The sequence below is a fragment of the Pyrus communis genome, chromosome 13 (genome assembly GCF_963583255.1).
Source record: "Pyrus communis chromosome 13, drPyrComm1.1, whole genome shotgun sequence".
Taxonomy (NCBI): Eukaryota; Viridiplantae; Streptophyta; class Magnoliopsida; order Rosales; family Rosaceae; genus Pyrus; species Pyrus communis.
Window position 1 is genome coordinate 2,278,150 of NC_084815.1, and position 11,043 is coordinate 2,289,192.

At 37.3% G+C, this 11,043-nt stretch overlaps 1 protein-coding gene and 1 pseudogene across 1 annotated transcript; both read right to left on the minus strand.

Annotated features, from left to right (window-relative positions):
* Window positions 1-3,273: 3,273 nt before the first annotated feature.
* LOC137713733 (small ribosomal subunit protein uS11y-like) lies at window positions 3,274-5,369 on the minus strand (annotated as a pseudogene).
* Window positions 5,370-6,347: 978 nt separating this feature from the next.
* Window positions 6,348-10,552, minus strand: LOC137712775 (DNA-directed RNA polymerase III subunit 2). The gene is made up of 3 exons (XM_068451935.1): window positions 10,388-10,552; window positions 10,152-10,260; window positions 6,348-9,992 (listed from the first exon to the last, which is right to left on the minus strand). The coding sequence occupies exons 1-3, from the start codon at window positions 10,438-10,440 to the stop codon at window positions 6,660-6,662; spliced, it is 3,495 nt and encodes a 1,164-aa protein (XP_068308036.1). The 5' UTR covers window positions 10,441-10,552; the 3' UTR covers window positions 6,348-6,659.
* Between the last annotated feature and the right edge of the window lie 491 nt (window positions 10,553-11,043).

Sequence of the window (11,043 nt, forward strand, 5' to 3'; positions counted from 1 at the left end):
TTGCTTCTGCCATGATCTCATCCGTCGGTTCCACCCACTTCTCCTCCAACCTTTCTCTGTCGTTTGGCAGGGGCAGTACATAAGCCCAAATTTCCCCAAATTATTTCAACCATCTTAGTAATTTTTCTTATGGGTGAAATTTCCTTCATAAGGTTAGTAAGATGGATATGATCTGTCATGGGTTGGTGAAATTTGGGGGTGGAGCTACCATGGCTTCAAGAGAATGGGGATGGAGGTGGTTGGTGGAGGTATGTCAGCTTTGTTCTTAGTGAGAGAGAAGGTGGATGTTTGGAAACTAGTGAAATAGAAAAATGGTTTGTTTGGTTAGAAAGATAGGGGGAGTTTGGGGAGAGTTTTATTTTACCGGTGTTTTAAATTGGGGTATGCTATCCACACACCCCTTTTTACTTCAAACACACACTCTTAATTTACGGCCGTCGGATTGACTGAATTAAAGAATATCAAATGGCAGAAATTAACAAAGGATGTGTGAAAAACAAAAAGGGGTGAGTGAATAGCGCACCCCTTTAAATTTAATGGTTCATATTAGATAATCAATGACTTAGGTATTCCCTAGTAACTTATGAAACCTCGTAATGGACGCTTGAATTATGATTTTATAATTTGTAATATTTTTTTGCATATTAAAATTTTCAATGTTATTTTTGTCTATAAATTTTTTGACCTTTATAATTGGGACCCCCGAGTTTAAAATCCTGAATCCGCCACTGAATACTACATCCTATTTTCATAATCAACTTGAAAAACATATCATTTAATTATAGACATTGGTGGGAAATTTGTATATAAGTGGTGGGAAATTTTATTTTTTAAGTTATTAACTTTTTAACACACATATCTCACCATTTATATAGCGACACATGATGTACCACCCTGTATAATGGTCACACTGAAAAATCTCTCATCGGGCATTCAATCTGCTTCTCTCTCTTCCATTGCATGGTGTTAATACTTGATCCTATTTTCATAATCAACTTGAAAAACGTATCTTTTAATTTTAGGTTTTTTATATACATTGGTTATATGAGCCGCTAGTCTAGAAGAGTAAACCCATAGGTTTGATTTTGTAAGAAATCATGATATCTGATGAGACGTTAGGAGATATAAGATCTTGAATATAGGTAAGGTCCTTGTTTCGTGTATAGAGACTAAATTGAATAAATAAATCTGAGAATTTAACTTTTCCCCTCCAAACTCATTTTTCAGCCTCTAGCCCATCATATAATATTTATTCGAATAAAACCTAATTACTAGGATCCAACTAAGTAACTTACCAAATTAAGTTTGTGTGTCTGTTTTTATATTTTTTGGATCCCTAATATACCCCATCTAAGCCAGTAAGGAAAGTTCTTGTAAGTTTGTTTTAATTGATCACATGCATTGAATTTGGCAAGGTTTTGTAGCCATGAAATATGGTTCTAGATGGAGGAATTACTTTGGATTTTTTTTTTTAATTTCGACAATAAATTTCAATTTGAATATACCTAATTTATTGTTTATTTTCAACAATATCTATCGTTTAATTTTATGAAAATAATTTACCTAGTATGAAAATTAATTTTATGAAAACAATATCTATTGTTTAATTTTATACCTACAGTATAATTACATGAAAGTAGTTTACCTACTATGAAAATTAATTTTTTGAAAACAATATCTATTGTTTAATTTTATGAAAATAATTTACCTATTGTACAATTACATGAAAATTAATGTGCCTACTTTTTAAATTTGTAACAAAATTAATTTACTTACTTCTTTTTATGGTATTTGAAATACCCCGACCGAAATCAAGGCGTGCTGATCGTCATGTGAGGATGACGTAGCCATGTGCACAGTGCAAAAGCAATAGTAATATAAGAAATGCGAATAAATAAAAACCAAACTAACTAGAGCACTAGATAAGAATAAGTGCAAGACGAAACTAAGTGTGAATTCACAACTAGAGCATAAGTAGCCTAAGTGCAGTATAGCAGAACAAATACTAATTATACAACACCAAAGATAATCCTACAATGGTGATAATCTGTCAGAGCTGCCGTGGATTCCTCACAAGCCACCAAAAAGCACACCTAACTAGAACCTGGAGGGACGCAAAACAGAAAGTATGAGTGGGCAAAAACAAAGCTTTTCAAAACCATTTCAATTATCAAAGATAGTAACTCCTCGCCGTAAAACCTGTATAATTTCCCAGAAAATAGAATACATATCTATGCCACAACCATGCTCAGAATAGCAAAATCCACAGATGTGCCATGTTGAATATCTCAACATAAAAACATTTAAGCCAGGTGATATAAATCAATGCAAAACCGCGAGGGCGTGGTCGGGGCTTAAAGCGAACAATATCGTGCTACGGTGGAGTTGAGCCCGGGATGTGATGGGGGCCCGGGTCGGTATGTGACAGTATTAGTATACATAAATGTAGAATATATGTCCGTATATATTTGATCTAATTAGATTTTGGATTGGAGGAGTTCACACAGAATTAAAAATATACTAAACAAATTAAATGTCTAGCTAAAAGAAACGTATAAGAGATTTGGTGTCATGATTTTGTAAATAAACACAAATTCATGGACATCTTTTATCCAACATGACATCATATTTAAAATTTAGGTTTTATTTAGAAGTTATAATATATGTGGGTTTTTTTTTTTTCTAGAGTTTAAGAGTTGCAAGAGTTTAAATATAAAAACTCTAAATAAATATACTTGCAAATGAATAGTGATGCAAAGGCCTTGCTTAAGTTTCTGTGCCACGCTTTTTTACATTTTATATATTGTAAAACTGATTTAAGTCTCCTGAATAATAAGTTATAAACATATTAACAAACGATTCTAGATGCATCGGTAGTACTATATTGTAAATCTCAAATTTTATGCATCTAATTATTTTATTTAACTTAAGGTATGCAATAGTAATTTTTCTTTTTTTTCCCCTCAATATGCATATTGTTTTACGAAGCTGAATCTAGTAGAAAAACATTTGGTAGATAAGGATACAAGTGTTGTCCGTATTCTCCTCGATCTTCATTGATCGCATTCATATAATTATGATACAAATACATTTTCGTTCATGATTTTGTGATGCAATCAATGAAGATCGAGAAGAATACGGACAACAATTGTATCCTAATCTATCTAATGTTTTTTACCATATACGTTACCGGACAATCCAACGCTCTGGGTAGATGATATTGCTAGTCACCATATACGTTTTTGTAGTCTTCCCAAATCTTCATCCCTGTCATCCCGAGTTCAGGTATATATGTATCAAAAAGTTAGGGTTTCAGTAATTTCTGTATATACATAGACATGAGACAACGCATGACCATGTATACATGTCATGTAAGTTGGTATCATAACACTTGCGTCTACTAAGTTGCTGCTTGTCATGATAAATGGTGACCGAAACTTTTCAGGTCTACCAGAAACAAAACACAGAGCCAAAGTACAAGATTTTAAACCATATATAGATAACAAGAATACCATCATTTGTTCTGTGTAAAGCTCGAATGATAATCGTCAACCAAACTAAATTCTACTTTTTCCGGCAAATAATCTAACTAGGTTCAAAACTACATCCGAGTTGATGGAATGGCCGATGATAAAATTTTGATCAAAATCATAATATCTCCCAAACTACCGCAGCAGCAGCAGAAAACCACACAATTGAAGGCGAGTAAGAAATCACAACCTTCTTCCCCTTCTACCACCCTTTCTACGAGTGCTGTCGGTGGGAATTGGAGTCACATCCTCTGTCAAAACAGGAAAAAGAAAATCAAGAACTGCAAATATTTAACTTGAAGGAAACGAAGTTCCATAATAACATCACTCCCGAAGTCTAGCCTGTCTAGGTATCACGAATGGAACAATACACATTTAATATGAGAGTGGGAGTAAATGAAAAAGGATGTTGATACATTGTAAATTTATCAAGACCACAGAGAGATGAAAGGGCAAAGGAGATTACCAATGCGACCAATTCTCATGCCAGAACGAGCAAGGGCTCTGAGTGCTGATTGGGCGCCTGGACCAGGAGTCTTGGACTTGTTCCCTCCAGTAGCCCGGAGCTTTATATGTGAGCAGTAATGCCAAGCTCCTACAATATCAGTCACCAAACCAAATTAATTCTATTATTACAACTAAGAAATAGAAACCAAGGACGGATGTAAATCATATAACTCGGTCTGAAATAAAAATCATTTAAATAAAAAGGCCGGTAAACCTTGCAGCGTTGAGAAACATCCTGAGTGGCAAGCATAGCTGCATAAGGCGATGATTCATCCCTATCAGCTTTCACCTTCATAACACCTGAAATTGGGGGAAAAAATGGGTAATGATAGCAACAGCAATGGAATAATCAAAAGAAAATCATCTTCCAACAGAGTACGACAGGACAGTAATGCCAATAGTCCACAAACAGAACCGAAGCATCAAGAAACGGTCACTTCTATTCATCACAATTATGGAAAAGGAACGGTTTAAGAAGAGCGCCAATGCGCCATCATACATAACATCACTAAGCTTCCGTAACTAGCTTTACAATCAACTACAAATATCCGAATTTACTGTGGATCGCATCCAACCATGCAGTTGCAAATCAAATAATACCGGAAAACTATTTCAAGTAACAACTGAGAGATGTCGAAAAACATACCGGTGATGCGCAGAAGAGTCTCCCTACCGGACAAGTCAGTCACATGCTACAATTAGAAAGCAACAATTTCGCATATAAATTCAACTACAAATAAAAATGGTAAATTACATTTGAAACGAAAAATTTGGGTCTTACAATGAAGGTATCATTAAATGAGGCAAAAATATGAGCAATACCGAAAGCGTGTTCTCCGTCACGGAGAACAGGTTCAAGAGTAACATGATCCTCCTTGGGCTCCCTGGTCTTCTTCCTCGACTAAACCAATCGAAAAATACAAATAAAAAGATATAATCAACACCAAATCAAATTATAAAACAGTAGTTCAATATTTTCAATAAATCTACAAATCCAAACAGTGTTAGTCTACTCCAATCGATAATTCGTAATGTGTTTGGTTGGCGAGAAAATTTGGAGGGAAAAATGAATATTTTCTGATCATATTTTACTGTCAATTTCTCGGCAACCACAGAATGTAAACTGCCTAAAAACACAGAGGGGAGAGAGAGAGAGAGAGAGAGAGAGAGAGAGAGAGAGAGAGAGAGAGAGAAAGAGAAGGAGGGTTACCATGGCTGCGAGTAAATGATTTCTTTAGACGTCTCAGATTATTCAGTACGACGACGACGCTCAGGCGGGCTCTCGGAGCTTCCAGAAAACCCCTCCGGCGTAATTCATTCGCTAAGTTTTATAGCTAGGATTTTGCTTTGGGGTACTAAAATGACCTTATTACCCTTTTTTAAGAACTCGCACTGGGCTATTCAAATTACTTCATTGCCCTTCGTACAGAATTCGCATGCGAGTGTTGAATGACATGTTGCCCTTTTAAACGAACGCTAGTTACCAGTTTCGGCAATGGGGGTGATGAAAAAACATGAAAATTATCTATTTTCTATTTAAGTAATGGTCGAGAACTAGACGGGTCTAGCCGAGCGCCTAGACAAGTTCAGGCTTTCATAATTTTTTTAAAGGCTTAGAGATTAATTTGACGGTAGCCAGTCGATAATGACTTTTTGTTTCCTAACAGGTGGAGGTAGGTCGATGATCATGGAACTAGTCATTTGCCTATCATAGATCCTTGGAATTGCCCATGTCTATAACAGAGTAAGATTCTCTCCCCTCTGAATCTCTCTTCCCTTCTATCTCCTCCTATTTAAACGGTTACGATTACGCCACGTCTGCATCTTGTTTTGAATTTTTTATATAGACTAGCAGAGAGCACATACTTTGTATGTGTGTGAACAATTTCTCTTAATAAGTGCATTTTTTTTAATATTACATAATTACTGTTTTGTCATCCTTATGTAAATACTGTGCATCAAAAGTAAGGATAAAATTGAAAAAAATATGATTGTCATTATCTTAAAAAAAGAGTAAAATAAGAAAAATAGAGATATGATTGTCATTTTGTCAAAAAGTATAAAATTATTATTTTGCCCTCCTTTTTGTCAATAGTGTATAAAAAATGAGAGTAAAATAGGAAAAAAAAAAAAGGGAAAAAAAGTTGACAAGAGGGTTTTCTACCAAAGAAAAAGTGTGAGAGGAGATGATGGAAGGGAATGATAATAGAATGGGAGAGAATCCTACTCCTTCCATGACGAGTAAGACAATTCTACTCCTTCCATGACGAGTAAGACAATCCTACTCCCTCCATGACGAGAAATGTGAATGGATACTTTGGTGCACATGTACAGTCGTCGAGTACATGAATAGTTTTAAACAATGAAACGGATGACTTCTCTATACCCTGTATACTTCATGTTGTTTTTATTTGATACGATGATAATATCACAAAAGAAATTAACAAAAATAATACTGAAAAGTTGGTTCTTCCTTTGCAATGGATATGCTAACAAAAAAAAAAAACCAAAAAGAAAAATTCCATCACCTTCGAATAAGTGTCGAAGGAAGTTCCGCATGATTGACTGGCAGTTTGTACGTTGCAGACTCCGCGGTGTCAAGAGAAGCCATAACCTATAACTTCATTCCTTTTCAAGCTCTTCCGGTTTTATGCGAGGAACAATGTTCATCGACTGGAGTTCTTGAATCAAGAGCTTGCAAGCATACGGCATCTTTGCAGTATACATTTTATCCCCAGTTTTGCACGAGGAACAAATTCCAGTTTTCAGCTTATGGCTGTAATATCCCAACAAACCACACTCTTTGCAAACATGAACTTCAAAAGGATCACTCGACAGCATCAGGCGCTCATAAAGCAACATACTAGCACCATAAGCAATCAAACAATCACGCTCCATTTCTCCGACTCGTAGTCCTCCATTACGGGCTTTTCCCTCAGTAGGTTGCCTAGTTAGACTAACTCGAGGACCACTACCCCGTGCATGCATTTTATCTAGAACCATATGCTTTAACTTCTGGTAGTAAATTGGTCCCATGAATATATATGCCTGTAAAGGGCAGCCTGTGATACCTGAGTAAATCAAGTCCTTGCCGTCGTAACTAAACCCCATCCTCACGAGCGTTTCACTTATATCTTCAACCTTGTCTGCATGACCACTTGGTTCACCAAAGGCACTGCCATAATGAAACCTGCCACATGACACTCCTGCTTTACTCCCAAGAAGTTCTATCATCTTGCCTACAGTCATTCGACTTGGAAACCCATGAGGGTTCATAATTAAATCAGGGCAAATGCCACGTTCAGAAAAAGGGAAATCTTCCTGCTGGACAATGGTACCACAAACACCTTTCTGCCCATGTCTGCTACTGAACTTGTCACCAACTTCCGGTCTACGAGTATGCCGAATTAAGAACTTGGAACATAAATTATTATGTTTATCAGAAGAGAGGGTCACTTTATCAACCACACAAGATTCTCCATGAGGTCCCTTGTAAGACACCGGAGCATTTCCATATGGAATATTTAGTTGGCTTGGGGAAATCTGCGGCCCTCTCGTGACTTGAGGAACCTGTTTATTCATTAGAATGTCATTATTTCTAATAATTTCTCCAGGTGCAGCAAGTCCATCGTTGTCCAGCGCCCGCATCCTTCCAGCATCAGGTCCATCCCTATAGGGCCTTGCTATCCTGTCGCGTGCATCATTTTCATATTTTTGAAGCGTGCCAGAAAATTTTTTCATTAGAATACAACGACCAAAACCACGATCCAGAGATGCCTTGTTCATGACTATTGCATCCTCTATGTCATAGCCACTATAGCTCATCACAGCAACAGTTGCATTTTGCCCGGCTCCAAGTTTATCAAAGCCCACCAACTCAATTGTCTTCGTTGTCAACAATGGCCGTTGAGGATACACCAGAAGGTAAAGCATGTCCATTCTTTGTAGCTGATTATAAGCAATATTTCCCATTGCTTGCTTTCCCATAGCACACTGGTACGTATTTCTAGGCGACTGATTGTGATGAGGATATGGAATTAGCCCAGCAATAACACCTAGGATGGTGAAAGGCTCTATTTCAATATGGGTTGTTTCTGCTGTCGCCTCATTTTCATATAGAGCAATCAGAGCATTGTTCTCCTCATTAACATCAAGATACTCAATCAGCCCATCAGTTAAGAAATCATTAAACGTGCGTACTCCATCCTTCAACTCCTGCATATGATGTTCTTTGACCCTTGGTACGCCCTTGTCAGCAATAACTAGTGGACGACAAACTCGACCACCATCAGAGGCAATGTAAACACTACGCTGTTTCTCATTGACGAAGACACTTACAAACTCCCCAATCTTTCCAGCTCTACGCAACTTTCTCAATGCATTGGCAAAGTGATGTGGCTTCTTATGCTTTCCAAGGATGTTTCCATTGAAGAAAACCAGAAAAGAATACGGTGAGTGAACCTCCTCGGCTGATAGTATTTCCAGGCCTTCAATACCCAAACACTTGCACAGAGACATTAATGGGCCCTCCTCTTCATCAGTTGTCACATGAGCCATCAAAGACAAGTTTTTAACCAGTCCACATTGCTCACCTTCTGGAGTGTCACAAGGGCAAAGCATTCCCCACTGGCTAGGTTGCAAGGCTCTAGGTCCACTTACTTTTCGAGTCTTCTCAAATTGTGGCTTGACTCTGGTCATATGGCCCAGACACCCTATGTAGGATAACCTAAATAGGACCTGTGACATACCTTTACTGTCCATTTTGAACCGTTTTATGTTGAAGTTTCCAGTGGATAAGGTCCTTTCTAGCCCATTTGTAATTCTATCACTCGTAAGCTGCTGTGCAAAGTCAAAAGCGCTACTCCTGCTACGCTTTGATAATATATTGTCTCCTATCTTTTTAATGTCAGTAATCATTGTCTTGAACAGATCCTCAAACAGAAGAGAGATTAACTGACCAGACAACTCAATCCGCTTGTTACCAACATAATCCTTGTCATCCATTGCATCTTTATTTAAAACTGCATCCATTATGCGTCTCAACATTACAGCAACATATACGCATTTAGGGCGAAAATCATTCTGACACATAACGTTCGCAAGAAACACATCTCGAAGAAGTTTCATTACTCTAGCACTATCCTTCTCGGATGAAGAACCAGAAAAATTAAACCGCTTCAGCTTTGACTCAAGGTAGTCCAAGGCTTGCTCTTGTGTGTATATACCTTCCTTTGCACAATCCTCCAAAGATGGCATTAGCAAGGAACCATACCGTGGATCTCTACCAACCATCTGCACAACTTCTTGATCACTCGTCATTCCCAAAGCCTTCATGACCACCATAATAGGAATCTTTTTGGCAAATTGGTTAAGTATCAAATAGATCCTCTGATTTTCCATCTGAATAACGGTTTTACTTTTGATTCTCTCTGAGCTGCTTGTAACAGATGCATTAAAGTTCCCCTTCTTGTCCATATCAATGATAATCCTGTTTTTCGAGAGTTGTTCCTGCATCAAAAGCACCTTCTCATTCCCTTTGATGATAAAATATCCTCCGGGATCCAGGGGGCACTCACCCAGTTTTGCAAGCTCGGCTTCATTTTTCCCCAATAGAGTACAGCAGCAACTCTGTAACATAATAGGCATTCTCCCAATAGTCACACCTTTCCTCTCGACTTTCTCCTTCCGATCATGACTTCCTCGAATGTACACTATATCAACCTTTATCGGTGCAGCATACGTCATATCAGATAAGCGGCATGTATTGGGAGAAATATCATCAGTTTTACCCATTGACATCACCGAGGCCTTATCGACATAGATATCTTTGAACTCAAGGTAAATAGTTGGATCGATCTCCGACTCAATCCGATTATTGGCACGAACAATTTTCTTGATTCCCGTGTTCACAAAGTAATTAAACGAGTCTAAGTGCTGCTTTACCAACCCCCTCACCTACAGTACAATAAAAATTCCATCTTTCTTAAATTCCAACGAATCAAAAATACTAAAAACAACAACAGTAGCAATGATGACAAGAACAAGCAGGGTAGCAACTTTTTAATTAAAATTTAAATGAATAAGTGGATGGTAGTAGTAGTTTAAAGTTGAAACCTTTAGAAATTCCGGGACGAGCGCGAATTTGTCCTTGGCGGATTTGATAGGAGCGGCGAGGAATTCCATATCAATGGCTGACTGAGGAGCTTGCCTTCCCTTTGTAAACCTAATTCGAAAAATGAAATGAAAAATCGAAAATTGGAATCGAACTAAAACCCCAAACCCTGAACTGAAACCAGTTACCAGTTTAAGAGAGAGAGAGAGAGAGAGAGAGAGAGAGAGAGAGAGAGTACCGTTGCTTGTCGTTGCCAGGAGGGTCGACGGAAGAGTCCAGGGCGACGCCCATGGCCAATGCCCAAATGCTACGGTTTCTTGGAGGGGTTTTGGATGGGTTGCAGCTGTTTTACAGAGAGAAGAAACAGGGGCAGGAAAGAAACGCGCTAGGGTTTATTTACATCTTTTACATCCCCCGCACCGACGAAAACCGAAAATGCAAATTGTAATTTCATACTGCCTACTGCAGCTTAATGGTATTCTATTTTAGTCGTAAATGAAATGTTTTAGGTTCCATTATTGTTAAAAGTAAAGTTGAACCATATTATTATAATAATGTTATTGTAAGCTTAACACATTTCCTCGTTCTTAATTTAGTTATTATCGTTTTATTTTTTCAAAAAAAAAAAAAAAATCATGTAGGTAGTTGGCATACATTTTTTATTTCTCACACATTTTTATTTATTTTAATTTTATTCAATTAGGAGGCTAAAAATTAAGATGAACCTCTGAGAGTTAAAAATTGTGCGTGAATAACACCAAATTATCATTTTCACCCCTTTCTCTTTATTGGAAAACTCTTAAATGGAGACAACGAAATGTAAATTATTTATCTTCGTAGAAAAATGTAAATAAAAGAGTGTATTTACATGAAAAATATAGATTTGGCGTTTTG